Here is a 22,078-nt window from a genome sequence, read left to right on the forward strand (position 1 = left end):
ATTACAGTGGTCTGTGAGTGTGTGTGTGTGTGTGTGTGTGTGTGTTTAAAAAGGCATCCTTTTCTGAGAACCATTCCATTTATTGTTTATTCTTTTTTTTTTTTTTTTTTTGCTTTTTGGGTCACACCCGGCGATGCACAGGAGTGACTCCTGGCTTTGCACTCAGGAATTACTCCTGGTGGTGCTCAGGGGACCATATGGGATGCTGAGATTTGAACCCAGGTTGGCCACGTGCAAGGCAAACGCCCTACCTACTATGCTATTGCTCCAGTCCCTTACTGTTTATTCTTATTCTTAAATATTCTCCGATTCTGCACATGATAGCTTTAAAGTGTACATTTTTCTCATTTGTTCCCTGTTATTCTTTCAGGAAGATAATACTTATTAAAAACTAGGTGTATTGGAGACTTGGAAATAGGCGTAAAGGACCAGAATACTGACTTGGTATGTGCAAGACCACAAGTCTATATCTAGCACCATAAGTCTCCAGAGTACCAACATATTTGGCCTGGGTACCTCAACAGCACCTGGCCTAAGCAACAACCATTATCTGTTGGCCCAGACATTGGGCCAACATTGGGTCTAGCAGATGCAGCCGGGCCAAGTTTCTTCCAAGAATGATGTCAGGTCCCCTGTTGGGAAACTTTTCTCTTACCAACAAAATGAAAACTAAGTTCATTATTAAATCTTCACTATGAAAATTGAAATTGTAATAATAGTGTTTTTACGTATTTTCTGTATAGTTGCATAATGATCAAAAATCTTTTCTCAGGATCAAAATATTGAGATTGGAGTACGGTACAAAACCAATGAGTGTAATGAATGTCTTTGTCATAAAGCTTTTTTTTTTTTGCTTTTTGGGTCACACCCGGCTATGCTCAGGGGTTTACTTCTGGCTCTGCACTCAGGAATTACTCCTGGAGGTGCCGGGGGACCATATGAGACACTGGGGATCGAACCCTGGTCGGCCGCATTCAAGGCAAACACCCTACCCGCTGTGCTCTCGCTCTGGCCCCATAAAACACTTTTAAAGAAAAATAAAACAATAAATATAGTTACAAACGAGATGACTATAATAATACTTAAGCTGTATCTTAACTTATACTTCAAAATCTAATTTTTTGCCCTAAGGAATTTCTTCCTTGTTTCCATTTATAGATACAGATATCAGTGAATCTGGCATTTCAATGAGAAGTACTGGTTCAGCGACTTCCTTGGTTAGTCAGGGAGAGAGAAAGAGACGAACCCTTCCCCAGCTTCCAAATGAAGAAAAGTCTCTTGAGAACTCCAGAGGAAAGGTTATAATACAGAGATCAGAGATAGGCGAAAAGCAAGACACAGAACTTCAGGAGAAAGAAGCACCTGCACAAGTATCCCAAAAAGATAAGCAAGATGCTGACAAGGCCCTAAACAAAATGAATAGTGCCGCAAATGGTGAGACTCTGAGAACGGGTGGAGAGAGTAAAACCCTGCCTCACTCAGGCAATGCTTCTGAAAAGGAGAGAAGTGAAACTGAAAAGGAAACCTCTTTGGTAAAGCAAACATTAGCTAAAATTCACCAACAGGAACAAGGACAGTGGACATCTGCTAAATTATCTTCCAAAAATGTTCCAGGTCAGATTGATAGATGCAGGGAGGACTATTTCAGACAAGACTCCCAGCCTCAAGAAAAAATCCCAGGACATTCAGCAAGCAAAGAAAGAGTGATACAAAATGAGGGCAAGAGAAGGAAAGCTGAGGAACTTCTAAAAACTCAAACTGCTAAGGGAGGAGACAAGAAGGAATCCTCCAAGTCATTAGTACGACAAGGAAGCTTCACCATAGAAAAACCCAGCCCAAACGTACCAATAGAACTTATTCCCCATATAAATAAACAGAATTCATCTACAGTCCCTTCTTTAGCATCTGTCAATAGAATAAGAGAAAGAACTGATTCTGTGGGTACTGATTCTGGTATGGACACAACCCTTATCCTAAAAGATACAGAGGCAGTTATGGCTTTTCTTGAAGCCAAACTGCGTGAAGATAATAAAACTGATGAGGGCCCAGATACTCCTAGCTACAACAGAGATAACTCTATTTCTCCAGAATCTGATGTGGATACAGCTAGTACAATTAGCCTGGTTACTGGAGAGTCTGAAAGAAAATCTACCCAAAAGAGAAAGAGTTTCACTAGTCTTTATAAAGACAGGTGCTCCACAGGTTCTCCGTCTAAAGACGTCACAAAATCATCGTCAGGTGCCAGAGAGAAAATTGAAAAGAAAAAAAGAAGTTCCACAGATGTAGGCTCAAGAGCAGATAGTCGTAAATTTATACAATCCAGTGGAAGAATAAGACAACCTTCAGTAGATTTAACAGATGATGACCAGACTTCTAGTGTACCTCATTCTATTTCTGATATCATGTCATCTGATCAAGAAACTTATTCTTGTAAACCTCATGGAAGGACTCCACTTACCTCAGCTGATGAGCATGCCCATTCTAAACTGGAAGGAGGTAAAGTAACGAAATCTAAGACTTCTGTAGTACCTGGTTCGTCAAGCAAGTCAACCACTCTTCCCAGACCACGACCTACCAGGACTTCTCTCTTGCGCAGAGCTCGACTTGGTGAAGCTTCAGACAGTGAGCTCGCTGATGCTGACAAAGCATCCGTTGCTTCAGAAGTATCCACAACAAGTTCCACATCAAAACCTCCCACAGGAAGGCGTAACATTTCTAGGATTGATTTACTGGCTCAGCCTCGTAGAACAAGGCTTGGCTCTTTGTCAGCTCGAAGTGACTCTGAAGCAACAGTCTCTAGAAGTAGTACTTCTTCAAGGACTGCAGACGCCGTAATTAGAAGTGGAGCCAGATTAGTACCATCAGATAAGTTTTCTCCTAGAATTAGAGCTAACAGTATCTCTCGGCTATCAGACTCCAAGGTCAAAAGTATGACCTCTACACATGGCTCTCCAGGTAAATTGGATATGTACTCTTTATAATATATTTACGTTTTAGTTTATTTCTTTTATGTTTTGAAACTCCCTTTTAAAACATTTAATTGTAATGTTTTACACCAGCCTATAGTTACAAAAAGGTAAAAAAAAATAGCAATAATAGCAGCATTACTAGAAAATTTAGTTTTTTAAACTTTCAATGGCCTGTGATTCAAAATTAGAAGTATATTGAATAGCTTTAGGAGTTTTATTGATAACTGCTGAGTTATTGGGATATATGTATCAAAGTTAGGTCAGAAATTGCTGTTTTTTGAAATTTTACTTCTAAAATCATGTATTTAATTTTTAAATATTCTTATATAATTCAAAGCCCTTGTGAACCTGAAGACAAGAACACATCCTGTACTTCTTTCAGGGCTAAAAACTGTTCTATTACCTCTTTTTCCTATTTATTTTGAAATGCCTCACATACTTTTAAATCTATTTATGATTTGAGCACTTGAAAAATAATCCATAATTTTAGTGGAAGAGGATGGATTCATGAAATAATCATTGATTTCATACTAGTCAAACTGCATTATAGAAAGATATTGGTTATGAACATATCTCAAAAAGTACTTCTTTGTTATATCAATACAGTGATTGGCTATCATTGATCTTGAATATAATACTTACGAAAGCTATTTACTTCCCACCAAAATTCTAGCATATTTATCTATGCACAATTTTATAATTAAAGCTAAAACCAGTAGGAATTTTTGTGTGATCAGAGCACTGAGGAGATATATGTGTGTATCCTATACATGTTATTTCTTCATAATCAACCTCATGTATTTGTGTGGCAGAAATAGAGGGCTGGAGTTGGGATGTACCAGCACTTAAAGTCTTAATGTGATTGTCAGTCAGCAAGCATTTAACCAGACCCTTGTAAAAAGTGGAGGTAGAGTTGATATGTAGTTGTCGCCCTCTTTTTCTTTTTATTTTTAACACCTACCAAAATATAAACATTCAAGGCCCAAATGAATGGTACTCTATTTGTATTATCCTTTTAATTTTTTATTTCTCCCTCTTTTCACTTCTGCTTTCCTCCCTTCCATTCACATTTCTACTTCCTCCTGATCATCAGTTATGGTGATCATGATCAAATCTGTGCTAGAAATAGAATAGATTAAAAATTGAAAACATAATCATGATCAAAAAGGACAATTACTTCCATTTTATTTCTATACTTTGAGCTTTGGTTGGTGGCTTATAGGTTTATTGACCCTTAATTTAAAACTAACTTCTACTATTTGGGTTATGTGTTGTTCTTATAGCTCAGCCTCTTTAATTCACATTTAGGAATCCTTTGTGCTGCATTTCATGTTGTGCACCCTAATGAATTTCTGCTACATTGATTTGTCACTTATCTCTGCTCAAGTACATACAAATAATTGGCTTTTGTCTTAATATGTTAGAGTTATCAAATAACAACTTTTTTTCTACACTCATTGACTAGCTCTTCAGATCTGCTTTTATTCCTCATTGTTTATCATAATAAACTTGTATGTGTTTTTTTGGGGACCACACCCTGCAATGCTCAGGCTGTACTTAGGGATCACTTATCCTAACAGGAATAGGGAGACCATTTGTGTTGCCAGGATTGAACCTGGGTCAGCTGCTTGCAAGGCAGATACGCTACCCACTGTCCTATCACTCTGACCCCCATGATGGACATTTTTGGAAATCAAACCAAATACGATTGCTTTGACAAGTCTCAGAAAGTCATAAGATGCCATAATGTATATATATATATATATATATATATATATGTGTGTGTGTGTGTATATATGTACATATATAAGACTTGAAAGATAAACTGGTTTTGCTTCTTTGAATACAGAACTTGATAAATATGTAGTTTTCTACATATGTGTTCAGAAAAGTGCCTTGAATTGCTTAATAAGTTTCACTAGGACAAATTAAGGTACATGATTTTTTTACTTTCTTAATGACAATTTGTTAAATAGTTAGAATCATAAAATTCAGTGGCGAGGGAGATAGTTCAAATGGTGAGTACATGCCTGATACACTTAGTTCTGAGTCCTGGTACCACATGGCCCTCAGAGCCCTGGTGAACTTTGAGCACTGACTGTATCACTAGACCCAGGCACCAAACCTTCATGCCCAAATTGCTGCTGTGAACATTACGAGAGATGTTCCTGGGCCAAATCCTACTGTAGTTGTCCTCTTTTATGAGAGAAAGAAAGAGAAAGGAAGGGGGAGAGAGAGAGACAGAGAGACAGAGACAGAGAAAGAGAGAAGAATCCTAGACTTTAGAAGTTAGGAAAATTAAGGGGACTAGACCAATAAATGAAATAACCTGCCTGGTCCATGCTATTACCTGGATAGTATAAAGATTGAAAGTATCCGTTTTAATCTCTATAATTCTGTTTTATAAGTTCTGGTTCTTTATTCCACCCTGTAAGCCTATAGCTATACTGCAAATCAGAGTTGCCTATTTAGATTTTCATAAATTGCCCATTTAAAAGTACTGTATCTTATCTAGAAGAACAATTGCCAGGGTCTTTCAGTCAGTTGTACTATAATACAGTAGTTACTTTGGATAGGTAGTAATAAAATAATTATTTTTTCTAATTGGAGTATCTTTAATAAATGTTGACTTAGCTACTTATCATATCTTAATGGAAAAGAAAATAAAAGCCTATTTTATTATATCTGAAACCTAATTTTAAAAAGTATGAAACGTCTGGACAATGTTGCTCTGTATACTGTAACTTTAAGTGGATTTTTTTTAAAAAAATTTTTATTCCTTTGTTTTCTTCTTAATAAAGTATTGTTAAAGTGTCTAGGGGTAGTCCACATGTTTGGCTATAATTCTCTGTTTGTTTTTAGCTATGATACTCAGCAGCAAGGTGCTCATATAATGTTGCAGTGCTTGCACTTTGTGCCACAGTGCTCATGGAGGTTTTCATTCTCTTACTCTACTGTACATGTGTTTCTAAGGGGTCACATTTTCAGTTGCAGCAAACAAGTTATGGTTGTGCTTGCTGGGAGTTGGTACAGTGCTTGCTACAGGTTACATGCCCTGGCCATGAGACTTGCACTTCTTTTTATTACTGTTCTCAGTGATGTCAGCCCTTTTTTCATGTTTACACATGTAGTGATATGGCCATAACTCTCTGCAACACCAGAGATTGCAGACAGCAGAACATGTACTTCTTGCATGTGCTACACTGGAGACTTGAATTTGTGATCATAAACTTGCAAGGCAGGTAGCTCCAAACCTTTATGCTTTTTGTGTTCTAGGTTTCTAAATTTCTTTAAAAAAGGAAATTTTCTCTGTTTTTCTCCAAAATTTTAATGTTGCTCTAAATTTATTGTCTTAAGTGTTAATAATACATGCCCACCCTCTTTTGATAAACAACTTTAGTTTTGCTGTGCCTGCTTTTATATTCTCTTAAATATATTAAACCTCTGTTCATTTTATTTTCTCTGGTTTTCAATTATAACATTTCCTGTCAAAAATCAGGGAATTTAGTCTAGCAAAATAATCTGGTCTTTTTCTTATTTCTTAATTTTCTTTTATGAGTAAATTTTAAAGTAACAAAATTTCTATTTAGCTTTAATGAAATGCCTTTATAGAAAGGCATAAATTTGTTGTATTTCTGGTTTTTATTTACCACTTTTTCTAGTTGGTTTTAATCTCATTTTTTCCCCTCTCAAACCTCTTTCCTTTTGTTTCTAAACTCATGCTAAAATTAAAGTCTCAAGATCAGTTCATTTCATAGAAAGTTTTTAAATGTCTACTACTGTTAGGAATTTCTGCCATGGCAGAAATATTGTGTCTGGGTTTATTACATATAGTGATAATAAGAACTTTTAATTTCCCCTTTGAAAATTCTTTAATTATACAAAGCTCAGGTATCTGCTACACTTAAGAAAACTATCAAGTTTCTACATTTCTTTATTATTTCATAACCATAAATTTAATTCCAGTCTCTAGGAGCTTCAAGCAGGAATATGAATAATAGCAAGTGTGTGGGCTGTAATTTATTACCTATTTCTGACTTCAGATTTTTCTTAAACCAGTTCTGATGGTGGTTATATGAATTTTATCTGAAGAACAGCTCATACAGAGCCACTAGTTAAAAAAATGTAGTTTGGAGAGGAAAAATAGGAAAGATGTAAAGTTCTAGTGAAATAAGTAGAATGAAGGAATTCTAGTCTACCAAAGTACACAGCCTAGCTAGGGTCATTCTATCTTTCAAAAGGTGGAATTGGGGCCGGAGCAATAGTACAACAGGTAGGGCACTTGCCTTGCATGAGACCGACCTAGATTTGATTCCCGGCATCCCATATGGTCCCCTGAGCACTGCCAGAAGTAACCCCTGTGCATCTCCGGGTGTGACCCAAAAAGCAAAAAAAAAAAAAACGTGAGATTGGTGAGGCATGAAGCTAGAAATCTCCCAATTTTAACAACAATTGAAATTTAAAGCTGATGCTAAACTTTTATATCACGTAGACTACCTATAATTTCTCCTGCTTTTTTCACTTGATTTTTTTCTTGTTAGAAAAAGAAGATGCTCAGTATCCAGGAAATTCTTATTTTATTTAAAAATACTTATTAAAAACTGGGAAGATTGCTCAAAGGCCCTTTGCATTGGGGGGCACCAAGATCCAGCCCCATGTGGTCCCTCAGCTATTGGGTGTAGCCCTGGTGAACTTGAAACAACACTGGGTTGGTCCTGGTGACCCCAAGCATTACAGAGTCTGAACATCGCTGATGACCAGGCCCAAGCACTAAAACCACAACTGAGTATTGCTCAAAATACCTCTCCCCCAATCTCCTGAACAGAGCTTGGGACGACACCTGAAAAAGAATATCAAATAATTTGCTAACCAAACTCAGCTGATAATACTTTAACGTTCACAGGATGAAAGAGGCATGGTTCCTGAGAAATTTACTACATATTACCCATTATTTCCCTCTTTGATGCCTTTCTGCTAAGTTGTTTGATTTTCATTTTAACAGTGATAAAGTGTCTGCATTAATTTGTCTTCTGAGTTTTCAAATGTATATGAAGTACCGTATTTAAATGTTTCTACTAACCTTAAATAAGAAAGTGAATGCCACTTTCTTTACTGTAACTGACTGTTCACAGTATCTCCTGTGCCTCAAGTGTTATTGTGATAATAGTTTATAGTTCCTTCTTCGTTTATATGCCATTGTCTATTTTCACCATATGCTTTCAGTGTCGAAACAGCAGAGTTGTACTAAAGATGTTTTGTTATGTTTTTTACTATGTAAAAAGATTTTTTTCCAGTCATAGCATATCAGGATGTTGAATGCAGAGGTAATGTTGTTTTTTTTCCCTGCCATAAGGGCATAATTTCCACAACAGGAATTATGCACGTTTGTATGTGGGAAAAGAGGATTTTTACCATCTCCATGTTGAAAGTCCATTTGGCATGAGGAAATCTTTTCCCTTATTTTTTATTTTTGTTGTTTTTGTTGTCATTTATTTAAAAAAATTCATATTTTCATTCAAATTGGAAATACTTGCAAGAAATACTCAGTTAAGTATTTATGACTAGAGCTTGTTTGTTTTCATTAGTAACTTTTTCATATGAATGTTTATTCATTATACTATAAAAACAGTCATGTTTTTGATTATTCATTATTTTTAATTCACCACTGTGTAATGTTTCTATCTTTAACGGCTATTAGACAAAGTTTTTGTAAGGTCTGTGTATGTCAGTTATTGAAAATTGTCTTGTGTGTACTCATGGTGTTTTCAAAATCATGATTTTTTATCTCCCTTAGAAGATAACATAATAATTCTTTTTTAATAATTAAACTAATTTAGTAAATTCAAGATGGAGGCGCTTTCCTACTGATTATGCTTCCACCTCAGAAGATGAATTTGGATCAAACCGTAATTCACCTAAACATACTCGTCTACGTACTTCTCCAGCCCTGAAAACGACTCGATTGCAGAGCTCTGGGTCAGCAATGCCTACTAGTTCTTCATTCAAGCACCGAATAAAGGAACAGGAAGACTACATCCGAGATTGGACTGCTCATCGAGAAGAGATAGCCAGGTGACTGTTTATCTTTAAAAGTTGAATTGTTTTCGTGAAATTTTAGCTTAATAATAATTTAGCTTTACTTTGTTCTAAAAGTTTGATAAATTCACACAAAAAACATATGTACATAGTTTTACTGCTAGTATCACTCTAATACTTCTGTATTTTTAATGTAGCTACAGCTAATAAAGAAATAATTAATTTTAGTTCCCTCCCTTTTCTTATTCTAGCACAGGTCTAATGAGTGATTTTTGAAAGGTATTCAGTCTTAGTTTACGCAATTAGAATTGCATTTCAAAATTTTTTGATTGCTGATATAGTTGCTGAGATCAGTTGCGAGAGTTAGTGTAGATAGATTTTTCACTCAGGCACTGGCTTAGGAGTTCAGTCCTAAATAAAATATGATTACTTTGAATGTTAGGTAAATATTGGGGGAGGTTGGTGCATACCCGATGGTGCTCAGGGACTATTCCTGCTCTGTAATCAAGGATCACTCCTGATGGTGTTTAGTAGACCATAAGTCAAATCCTGGGAATTGAACCAAGGTCAGCCACATGCAAGTCAAGTACCTTATCCACTGTATAATCTCCCTGGCCACTAAAGTAATTGATTATAACATTTTATTACATCCAGGTTTTCCTCACTACCTAAATGTAAACCATTACTGTTTGATATGATTTTATGGGTCTGGGAAACTTGTTACCTTCATTTGCATAGGAAATTCTTTCAACATCCTCAGTTCTCAGAAAGCAACTTCCCCAAATAAAAGTATTCTCTCCTTTGATATCAGCCAGAAGTAAAAATTAAAATTTAGTATGACGGAAATTCAATTAAAATTTTAATAGATTTTTATCTGATAACACTGTGGTTGAACCTTGAAAAGATGCTATACTCAGATACTTGAGTAGTTAGATATATTTTTAAAGTTTGTAAGATAGTAGTCTTTGCACTGTAAAGTACATAAAAATAATTCACAGATGCTTCTTTAAAAACAAACGCCATAATTTATATGGTTTTTCTCTTTTTCTTTATACTTTTTGATTTTGTGAATTATGTTTTTACTTGGTGACTAATTTTACTGATTGGATTTTTATGTTTAATAGTTTCATGCTCATAAGTTTTTGCACAATCTCAAGTGGAATCTGCGGAAACATGTCTGCTTACCCTTGGGAACTAAACTAGAATACACCACTTTCTTCTGGCCCAGCATCCTTACCACTCAGAGAAAATACTTATAATACAAAGGGAAAATAAATAGGAATAAATAGGAACTTTATGTTATATCTTTGCTTGCTTCTATTTTATTATGTGCATTTTGTTACTCTTGTGTTACATGTTATTTTTTATCTCTAGTGGGACTTAAACTTTATCCTTTATCTCCCAAGAAATTCTGCTCTCTGAGAAATTTGTATGTGATCCTGGGTTTATATGTATATAAGATAGGTAAACAGATATTAGTGATAATGAATCATGAAATTTATTTTAAAACAACTCTTACTGTTACACAAAACACAGTTTAGGAATCTAGGATTAAGAAAGGAGGATCCAGTTTTGACTATTGTAACTAATGCTTCAAGAAACAGAAGTGTGGATGTCTTTTCTCCAATGTGTTTTTAGGCCCTTGGGGCATAATCCAAGGAGTGGAATTGCTGAGACATTTGGAATGGAAGCTAAATTCCTAGATTTTTGAAGACTGTTCATATTGTCTTCCAAACTAACTGGACTAGTTGACATTCCCATCAACAGTAAATGAAGGTCCCTGTTTCCCCTCGTTCATGCCAATATAGGTTGTTCTTTTCTTTTTTTTTTTTTTTAAATTCTGTTGAAGCACTGTGAGATATGATCACAAAAAAATCCACGTTTGAGATTTAGCTATACTACAATATGAACACCCATCCTGCTACCAGTGCACATTTTCCACCACCAATGTCCCCAATATTCCCCTACCCCCATACCAGTCCTCGCCCTGCCTCTATGGCAGACAATTTCCCCAATACTCTCTCTCTACTTTTGGGCATCATGTTTTCCCCAAATTTTCCCACCACATTCAAGTTTGCCTGCAAGGGCCAGACGCTAGATAATTTATTTGCATTGCTCATTTTGAATATCATGAGAGTTCGCATGGCCATGAAGCAGCTGCACACTTCTGGAATCCTAGGTTGTAGATGGTTGGGTTCCAGAGATATCTCTGTAGGACACTGATCTATTTTGGGATTCAATTGAGACTCTCTAGACCAGGGCTATTGGTGCACCAAGATGGCACCCAGTGGAAGTTTGTGGGCATGACAGCTAGGCCCGAACAGGCGGAGAGCCGGGGGGGGGCGGGGGGGCGGGAGGCACCCAGCGCCTCTGCCACCACGCGGCCTCGAGATTTGGTCCTGGAGATTTGGTACCCGAGTACCGGGGCCTTGCTTGTGGAAGCTCTCGGGTGCTAGGGTTCCATCTGGAATAGGCAGGGAGACTACACCTGCTCCATCTGGGGTACCCCGGCGAAATTCACTCGGTATGGGGCCCAGAGGGATCGCCAGTGCTGTGGTGCAATTGTTCTTTTCAGTGTGTGCCAGTCTCTCTGGAGTGAGGTGATGGAATACTCGTTGGCAGTAAGAAAAGATAAAGTCATAAAGTTTGCTGCTTCATGCATGAATCTGGAAAGTTTCACGATTAAAGTTAGTCAGAGAAAGAGACAGTCAAAAAAATCTCTTTTGTTTTTGGGACATAAAGAAACGCAGTAGGGGAATGACAAATGCCCATAGACAATACAAATGAAGAGCATGAGAACTGGTTTCCAGTAGGAAACCTGCCACTGGTGGAGGAGGGGTACATAGAGACATTGGTGGAGGGAAGTGGTCACTTTCGAGGAGAATGATGTGCTGTATGGAGGCATAAAATACCTATCATGGAGGCAGGCTGAGGAAGTGAGGGTAACTGGTGACATTGAGGGAAGTGAACACTGGGGAAGAAGGGATTGGTGTTGAAACATTGCACACCCCAAACTCAGTTGAGTGACTTAGTCACTGTCATCCCATTGCTCATCGATTTGCTCGAGCGGGCACCAATAACGTCTCTCATTGAGAGACTTATTGTTACTGTTTTTGGCATATCGAATACGCCACGGGTAGCTTACCGGGCTCTCCAAGAGGGGCGGAGGAATCGAACACGGGTCGGCCGCGTGAAAGGTGAACGCCCTACTGCTGTGCTTAGTAACTCATGGTAATTCAATAAGAAGAAGCAGTCACTCCTGGAAGGGCTCAGAGGACCATCTGCAGGGTCAGGGATCAAATCCAGATCCACTGAGTACAATGCAAGTGCCCTACCCACTGTAAATACTATCTTTCCAGTCCCTGCCATAGTTATTTTTATAGGGACTGCATTGAATCTGTACATTATTTTGGGTACATATGCCATTTTGACAATACTAATCCTTCCCATCCAGAATCAACGGCTGTGTTTCCATTTCCTCTTACGACTTTTAAACAAGAAGCTGATGAGAGCCAGAGTCATAATTGTGATCATTGTGGAAGTCAAAGAAAATGCATGAAGCTTTGATTGTAAATGATATTGTCAGAAAATAGTTAGAGAACTGTGAATTCTCCCAAACTCAGTAACCTCAATAATAAGAATGCCCTGTGCCAGAAAAAATACAACAGTGTAAGGTGCTTGCAAATACTGAGCCAAGCTCAGTCCGGGGTCCTCCATCTAGTTCTTCAAGCCCACCAGGAATCCCTGAGCACAGAGCAGGAGTAAGTCCTAAGCATCGCCAGATGTGCCTTAAAACAGGACAAAATAAGAAGATTGACATTTAGCCAAATGGCGAGGAGCATGGACTCTGGCACATGCACATGCTCCTGTATCTAGATTCATTCCCTACTCACCCATGAGGTTTGTGTGAACCTGGAAGAAATAATTGTATTGTAACTGATCGTAGGTGTAAAATGTATGCCATTTTGAGAGCATTGACAAACAAATATGAATATGTACTTCACCTGATACTTGTCATGTAGTAAACTATCAATAAGAGTTATATTGAGGTGGAATACATGAAACAGCAAGTATTTATCAAGTACTTTTTTTGTGAGCTTTCAGTTGTTTTGTACATCTCATTAACTTTAATTTAGCAGACTGTGGATATGACTAGAGTTAGAGAATCAAAAATCACTGTATCACTGTCATCCCGTTGCTCATCGATTTGCTCGAGCGGGCAGCAGTAACTTGTTGTTACTGTTTTTGGCATATCGAATATACCACAGGTAGCTTCCCAGGTTCTGCCGTGCAGGTGGCATATTTGTAGCTTGCCAGGCTCTCCGAGAGGGAAAGAGGAATCGAACCCAGGTCAGCCGCATGCAAGACAAATGCCCTTCCTGCTGTGCTGTCGCTTCAGCCGAAATAAAAAATAAATTCTTATAATTTTTGAAACTTTTTATTTTTAGAAATGGCACTGAGGTCTGGTGAGCATGCTTCTCATGCCAGATTCAATCCCTAGCACCTTAATGTGTAACAAAAAAGAAAAAAGTCATACTATTATGCTTGCTTAGTTTGCACTAATGACTCTCAACCAAGGTTTTGTCCACATTTTTAATCCAAGTATGATATATAAAATTTTTTTGTACCAACAGTCACACACGTATATATTTTTTTCATTTGTGAACTAAACCGAAATCACAGAATCCCTTTCAACCCTGTTCCTATTTTGATGTTAAAATATAGTCATCTGACATTTCAAAACAAAAGGCTTTTATTACTACTAAATATTTCATATAGAAGCCCAAATAAAATGTTTATATCATTTAGAATTTCACCCTCTGTTGTATTTGATAGAGATGGAGATTTAAAATAAGCAGGGGGAAAAGCCAGAGAGATAGTGCAAGGGATAAAATGCTTTGCATTTGGCCAACCTAGTTTGATTTGTGGCACAACTTACAGTTCCCCGAGCCAGGCTTAAGCTCTGAATACAGACAGGTTTGGCCCAGAAAAACCACCCTCAGACTGAGTGCATGCTGTGTATGTAGGAGGCCCAGGTTCAATCCCTCACAGTACATATTCACTGAGCACCACTGGGAGTGAACATTGATAACTCCAAATATAGCCCAAAGACAATTAAAAATGAAAAAATAGAAGTCATAAACTTGGAGATTAAAGATAAAGATTTGGAAAGAAATACTTTTTTTAAAAAAAACATTTTTTTTAGACTTTTTTTTTTTTTTTTTTTTTTTGCTTTTTGGGTCACACCCAGCAATGCACAGGGGTCATTCCTGGCTCATGCACTCAGGAATCACCCCTGGCGGTGCTCAGGGGACCATATGGGATGCTGGGATTTGAACCCGGGTCGGCTGCGTGCAAGGCAAGCGCCCTACCCGCTGTGCTATCACTCCAGCCCCCAAGAAATACTTTCTTATAAAATATTTTAACAGAAATATTTTAGAAGCATTATTGATTTAATTTTTAAACTTAGATTTAACAGTCATGAGTAGGTCCATTTTCTAATGAATTATAAAAATGCTATCTCTATTTCCAAGATATTTGTAACTTTGGTGTTTCATTTTGGTTTGGGGGGGATTTATTTGATAAAATTTTGCCTTTTATACTTCCTAATGCTAGCTCAAGTAGTTTCTGAGACCTTTAAGCAATGCGGATTTTAAATTTATCTCTATGTTTGAGCTAGCTTTAAGATAAGAATTGTGAGGCAAAGAAACAGCTGGCTTATCCACAACATTATTATATATTGAAAGGAGACTCTTTGGTGCTTATTTAGTGAAAAATACGTGTGTTTAATTATTTTTGTATAGTTTTTATTGCAAAACATATTGGTATTACTATCATCTTGTGTTTTTCTAATATATTCATAGTGCTTTCTAAAAATATTTGAAGCTTAATTATACAAATATATTTATAAAAAGCAAAAAGCAATCTTGGATAAACTGATTCTTCTGTTTTTAATCTCATACTTAGTTATTTCTTATCCTGATTTAATTCCAGAAATTACAATAATTGAATATATTATCCAAGGACAGTTTAAACTCAAAATGATTATATCATTACTAAGTTTTTAAAAATTACATTTGGAATTAAGTTAGATGTATCACGATAAAATATAAACTAGGAATGCCACATACTATTTGATCTTTAATTCCAAATGGTCACATAATTTCCCTCAGATTTCCGCCTTATTTTTCTGACCTCAATATGCTAAGTACATCTTTTTGCACAGTGGTTAAATGAGTATTTCATGGGAATTAAATGAGTAGGTAATGTAGTTACTTTATAATGGTGCCCAGTATATTTTGCCTTTTATAAAATGGCATAATGTAATATGTGTGATACTGTGAATGTAATAGAACTGTTAATATATTTCCCTACCCAGTTGAGTTCAAACTTCCAAACTTAACAGCTCACTTGCGCTGACATCTTTTTGAAAAAAAATAATCAATGGTAGATTTCCTAATATTCTCCCTTCTAAAGAAAAGAAAAACAGTGTAAAGAGAAAAATTCAATATTGTCCTATATCACTGAAAACAGATGCTCTTCAGTACCTAGAGCTAAAAAATGTGACTTAAGTGACTTTATGGAACTTAATTTTTATTTTTTATTTTTAGCAGTGTCTTTGGAATTGTACCTAGGACCCCACAATAGAAATGAGCCTTAAACCCAGTATTTGGCCCTTATTAAGTTACTTTTAAGCCCTGTGGTCAAGATTACACCAATCAGCAAGACTGTTCTCAGAGATTATATGCACTGTCAAATATATAAATCATAACAAATGAGGTGATAGCATATTGTGAAGTACTGTACACAGCATAAAGCGCTACACTTATGTTCTTCACCTCTTAGTACCTAAGACCTTTCTGGCAATTTGGGGAACTTTATGAAACTCTTTTCAGAATATTGTTTCTAAGTTTGTAAACATAAAATACTTAAAATTACAAAGAAGTACAATTATGTTTAAGTGTAAGTTATCCAAAAAGATGTTTTTGTTTTTGGACCACACCTGGCAGTGCCCAGGGTCTACTCTCAACTTTGTTCTGAGGGATCTCTCCTAGTGATGATAATCCCGGGACCATGTAGTGCTGGGGTTGAGTGCTCTTTGTTAACGCACTAAAGTAAAATGTCTTTACTGAGGATTATTTTTGAGGACTAATGTAATTTCGAAATAATGATGAATGTAAGTGTTTTGAGATAGCCATAGCTAGCTATCTTTATCTATAATGTGATTTGGTGAAGTCACTGTAGCACTGTCGTCCCCTTGTTCATCGATTTGCTCGAGTGGGCACCAGTAATGTCTCCATTATGAGACTTATTGTTACTGTTTTTGGCATATTGAATATGCCATGGGTAGCTTGCCAGGCTCTGCCATGCAGGTGAGATACTCTCGGTAGCTTGCCAGGCTCTCCGAGAGGGATGGAGGAATTAAACCGGGGTCAGTTGCATGCAAGGCAAACGCCCTATCCGCTGTGCTATCATTCCAATCACAAATAAACACAAATAAAAAAAAATCATTGGATATATGATCAAATGATTTTTGACAAGTCTGCCATGATAATTTAGTAAGGGCAGGGTTGTCTTTTCAACAAATGATTTGGAAAAAATCCTGAGCATCCAAATGAATAGTTCCCTTCTGCTACATGAAAAACAAATGAAGTGACCAGAGAGATAGTACAAGGGAAAAGGTAGTTGCTTTGCAACCATCAGGCTCCAGTTCAGACTGTGACGCCACATAGGGCCAGCACCAGGAATGATCCCAAAGCAGAGCCCTGAGTAAGCCCTGAGCACAGCTGGGTGTGGCCCCAAACCAAGAATAAAGAACCCCTATAACTCGGGGGGATTCATTCTCTCTCTCTCTTTTTTTTAATCTTTATTAATGGGCTGGAGCAATAGCACAGTGGTTGGGCGTTCGCCTATCCCTCGGCTGACCGAGTTCGATTCCTCTGCCCCTCTTGGAGAGCTCGGCAAGCTACCAAGAGTATGGAGCCCGCGTAGCAGAGCCTGGCAAGCTACCCGTGCGTATTGGATATGCCAAAAACAGTAACAATAAGTCTCTCAATGAGAGACGTTACTGGTGCCTGCTCGAACAAACCGATGAGCAACGGGATGACAGTGACAGTGAATCTTTATTAATAGGACATAATGGTAGGTAAAATTCATAGCTTAACGAGCTAACTGTAGAAGTTGTTCTTCACTTCTTTCTGTATCCCTGGTTGAGAACTGGGCATTGGATCCCCTGCTAGTTACTGTTCCTGAGCCACCTAGTGGGTGCCACCCCATTGAGTAAGCCCCCAGGGACTGTCGTCCAGGCTTAGGAGACACAGCTCCTGAGAAGGGGCAGAACAGCACCGAAAGACCACTGATGGGGAGATTCATTCTTAATCACTCAAATTTCTATTTGATTCAAAGCACCAATTCATAGTATGAAAAGTTAATCATTTTTACAGAAAACATAAATTAAAATTTGGGTTTCAGAGCTGGAGTGATAGTACAGCAGAGAGATCATTTTCCTTGCATGCAGCTTACCTGGGTTCAATCTCCAGCACCCTGTAAGGTCCCCTGAGCCCCCACCAGGAGTGATTCTTTTGTACAGAGCCAGGAGTAACCCCTGAGCTGGGGCCAGAGAGATAGTACAACAGGTAGAGCATTTGCCTTGCATGTGGCTGACTCGGTTCAATACCCTGCATCCCATATGATCCCCCGAGCCCCATCAGGAGTGATTCCTGCATGCAGAGCCAGGATTAAGCCCTGAGCACCACTGGTGTGGCCCCCAAACAAAACACTGGAGTTTCCTACGAGATAGTTCAGGGAGGAGTCCAGGTGCTTGCCTTGCAGGTGTTTGGTCCAGGTTCAGCCCCTAGCACCGCATAGTGTTCATTTGAGCACTGCCAGAGTGGTTCCCAGGTGCAGAGTCAGGAGTGAGCCCTCAGCACTGTCTACAGTGAATATCCCCCACCTCCAAAGAAAGAAATCCAATTGAAACTATCTTTATCAAAATCACTGCTTCCAGGGGCCTAGAGGCAGCTCAGGAGTAAGGTGTGCCTGCAGGCAGCTGGTCTGGCTCTGCCCACCTGCCTAGTGCAGGCCCACAGTTCTGCCCCTGGGGAAAGCTGCACTCCACCAAGCATGTGTGGCCTCCACTCTTCGGGCTTTTTTGACAGCCTGTAAGCACCATGGGAAGTGTGTGACCTGCTGTCATCACAAGAGGAGAGGGTATGGAAAAGATCGAAAACCAAACTCCAAGTAATGGCTCGGAGGCGCCCCTTTGCTCAGCCCCACTGCTGTCAGAAGGTGCCCGCCCCGTTAGGGCCAAGAGCTCCTTGTCAGTTCCAGGCAGAGAGGTTTGATTTCAGAGGTCTGAGTTATGTTGGTGTCACCGTTCTCCTGGCTACTGTTGGTCCTGGCCTTTCCGCACCACGCACTTCTCTCCTGAAATGCAGACCCACCCAGTTTCTTTCTGTATACGAATGATGAGTAACTGGACTTTTACTGTATCACTGTATCACTGTCATCCTATTGCTCATCGATTTGCTCGAGCGGGCACCAGTAATGTCTCCATTGTGAGACTTGTTACTGTTTTTGGCATATGAAATACTCCCCAGGGAGCTTGCCAGGCTCTGTTGTGTGGGCGGGATACTCTCGGTATCTTGCCGGGCTTTCTGAGAGAAATGGAGGAATCGAACCCAGGTCGGCATCGTGCAAGGCAAACGCCCTACCTGCTGTGCTATCGCTCCAGCCCAAGTGGACTTTACACATATAAATTTATAGTAGTAATAAAGACATAATAAACTTAGAGATATAGTTTGAGTGTATATATGTACCTCAAAACTCAATAAATCTTAAATCAGGAAACCTTTCTGGGCCGGGGGTGTTATCACACCCTGTGGTATCGTGGGCTTTTCCTGGCTCTTTCAGGAATCACTCCTAGCAGGGCTCGGGGACCATATTGGGTCTGTGGATTGAGCCCACATTGGCCACATAGAAGGCAGATACCCTACCATCACTCCAGTCCAAATAGGGAACACTTTTTTTTTTTTAATTTTTTTATTGAATCACCAAGTGGAGGGTTACATAGTTCTCAGGATTGTGTCAGTTATATAATACTCAAACACCCTTCCCTTCACCTGTGCCCATCTTCCATCACCAACCCCCCCAGTATATCTGCCGCCCCCTCCCACCTCCCCAGTCCCCACCCTTGTACGTGATAAGTTTCACTTCGTTTACGCTTATCTCGATTACATTCCATGTTTCAACACACAACTCACTACCGTTGCTGGGGTTTCCCCCCAAAAAGAAAAAGACAGTCCTATTGCCAAGGAGGCATTTGATAGTTCTCCATTGCTAAGAATATAGAGATATTAAGTCCCGCTGTTTGTTACATAACTTTTCTTTTTCCCCCTTGCCCCACGCCACCGAGTTCACGCCTGTTTAGTAATCGACACGCTGTCTGACAAAGGGAAAAAAAAACCGAAGAGGATGGTTATTTCCCATCATCAGCCAGCGTGGGGCTCTGGCTTAGTTGACAGTCTACTAGAGTGTCTGCAAGCAGTTTCTGGAACCAAAAATCTTGCGCTGGTATCGGCTCCGGCTCGAGATTCCACCAGCGTCCCGCTGTTCCATGTACATAACTTTTCCCCTTATATCCCATTCCCACGCCACCAGGTCTGTTTGCTTAATGGACATCACACTATGTTTGACACCACGCCGCGTTTCTTCCCGAGATAGGATATTTCTTCTCAGCTGGCTTGGGGATATAGCTTAGTTCAGTCTAGAGAGATGGCTACCACTTTGATTGCCTTCAATATTTCAACAAAAGACTTACTATTCTTGTTAGGATCTCCCACAAAAGTCCGACCCATTAAGAAGGAACCATTACATATTGCTGATACTAAGATGATGTTAGGTCGCGCGGCCGCAGCAGCGGCCGCACGGTTTTGGATTTCTGTATAAAGACCAGGGAAAATTCTGCCTGAAATTCTATCACTACAATCTTTTACCCTTTTATGGTGCTCATAAGATGGGAAAACCTAGAGAAATACCGGGGCCCCCCCGCACTGGCGGAAGTGGGAAAGCTCCCTTGTCTTCCTCAGTCATACTGGGGCTGCGGGCGCGGCGAAGTGGGGAAGCCCACGTGGCTGCACTCTCTTTAAGTGTCCGATGTGGGCGGAGACCGGTACTTCCCCGCCCTCGATCTTCCGCCAGCTGCGCCACGCATTTGGGTGCGTCTCTCCATTTTGTGCTCAGAGAAGTGGGGTGGAGGCCGTGCTGTGCTCAGAAGTTGAAGGAGAGAGAGAGAGAAAGAAAAAAAAAAAGAGAGAGAGAAATGCTGGGCCCCCGCACAGGGGGCCTGGCGGAAACGCTCAAATCACATACTGCAGGTTGCTGGCGGGCTGCTGGTGTCCGAAGCAGCTCCGTCTTCTTCCTCCGTCATACTCGGGCTGCGGGCGCAGCGAAGTCGGGAACACTTTTTAATTAGGAAAGGGCCCTGAGCCTCGAGAAGTATAGGAATAAAGACATAATAAACTTAGAGATATAGTTGGAGTGTATTTATGTACACTCAGTATACAGCGGATCGCTTCAGAGCTGACATGCACTGCCGAAGGCATCAAGGAGGGGACGGCTCTGCTGGTGAAGTCAGTAGCTTTTGTAATAGCTTTTCTGTACATTCTTGCTTATTATTCAAAGAAGCTCACAAAATAGCTTCACTTTGTAAGTTGGTGAAAATAAATTTCTTTTTACACAAGTCCACATACTCATTGAATTCTGTCCACCACCCCCCCCCCCATTTCTTGTGATAATCTCAGTGACCTTAAAAAGACATATCATTTCTTAAGGTATTTAATTTTTTTAATTGTAGAACTTATACATTACATGGAACTTAGTTTGGGTTTTGAAGTTAAAATTTTTAAATATCAAATAGTTTGTGGCATTTCCAAGGAATCTTAAAAGGCTTTGGGTATACAATTCAATTTGCTTAATCAATGGCTGGATAAATAGCAATACTCCTACATTATTTTTAAAAAAAGGCTTGGGTATATATCTTTAATAAAATACACGACTTACCTAATTGGTTTTATTATAATTGTTTCTAGAGCTGTTATTCAAAAGGGATTAAACTTCTCTTCTAAATTATTACCAGGATCAGCCAAGATCTTGCACTCATTGCTCGGGAAATCAACGACGTAGCAGGAGAGATAGATTCAGTGACTTCATCAGGCACTGCCCCGAGTACCACAGTAAGCACTGCCGCCACCACCCCTGGCTCTGCCATAGACACTAGAGAAGAGGTAGGAGATCTTCATGGAGAAATGCATAAGGTTCTTTCTTTTCTTTATTTCTTTTGCTTTCTGCTTTTTGCTTAGTTCATTTAAGTTTGCATGCAGTTCTGCATTTTCAAACTTTTAAAAGATTCCTTTGTTTTCTAACAAAACTAGTCAAGGCTAACATTTGGTCTACTATTAACATGAAACTGTAAAGTTATTTAGAATAAGCACTCTGCTAATACTAGTACATAGTTTCACTTGTGAATGTTATCTGGAAAGAAAATCAAAGTTTGATGAATGAGTAAATTTCTAGAAAGCTTGGCTTGAAAATACTCTAATATAAAATTAACTAAGAATTATCTCTAGTAGCAAAGGAAAAAATTATGTTGTTTTCACTATTATAAATAATTTTGTTGATAAATACCTAGAGATAATATATTTATACCCAGGTATATTGTTCCTTAAAATATGTATATGTGTGACATAGGCACACACACAGATTCAATTCATTATCAACTATTTTTCTTCCCTAATAGACTATTTTTCTTCCAATAATGTTGCTCCTGAAAGTGCCTTTAACATAAAATGTAAATCAGTGGTGCTTTACCATGTTGGCTTTCTTGATTTGTGCAGAAAAGTAAACAAAAGAGTGATAATTAAAAAAATAATGTTACTTAATTATCATCTGGTTGGTTTTGTATTCAGTAATATCAGAATTGAGCAATTTTCTTGAGACTATGTAACAGCAAAACTTAAAATGTTACTACCTGCCTCTTAATAGAAAAAAAAATGCCAGCCTCATGGTTCACTTTT

The 22,078-nt window shown here is 38.8% G+C and overlaps 1 protein-coding gene across 9 annotated transcripts in view; it reads left to right on the top strand.

Moving 5' to 3' along the window:
• CEP170 (centrosomal protein 170) overlaps positions 1–22,078 on the top strand; it is a 154,393-nt gene that overhangs the window by 106,371 nt on the left and 25,944 nt on the right. For 4 of the 9 annotated variants that reach the window (XM_055146761.1, XM_055146757.1, XM_055146760.1 and 1 more), the window contains 3 exons: positions 1,159–2,955; positions 8,807–9,041; positions 21,142–21,319. In XM_055146761.1, coding sequence (XP_055002736.1) covers positions 1,159–2,955; positions 8,807–9,041; positions 21,142–21,319 — 2,210 coding nt within the window. The remainder of the gene's footprint in view (positions 1–1,158; positions 2,956–8,806; positions 9,042–21,141; positions 21,320–22,078) is intronic. The other 5 variants (XM_055146759.1, XM_055146764.1, XM_004619012.2 and 2 more) reach the window with 3 other exon arrangements.

This window comes from Sorex araneus, chromosome 9 (genome assembly GCF_027595985.1).
Source record: "Sorex araneus isolate mSorAra2 chromosome 9, mSorAra2.pri, whole genome shotgun sequence".
Lineage (NCBI taxonomy): Eukaryota > Metazoa > Chordata > Mammalia > Eulipotyphla > Soricidae > Sorex > Sorex araneus.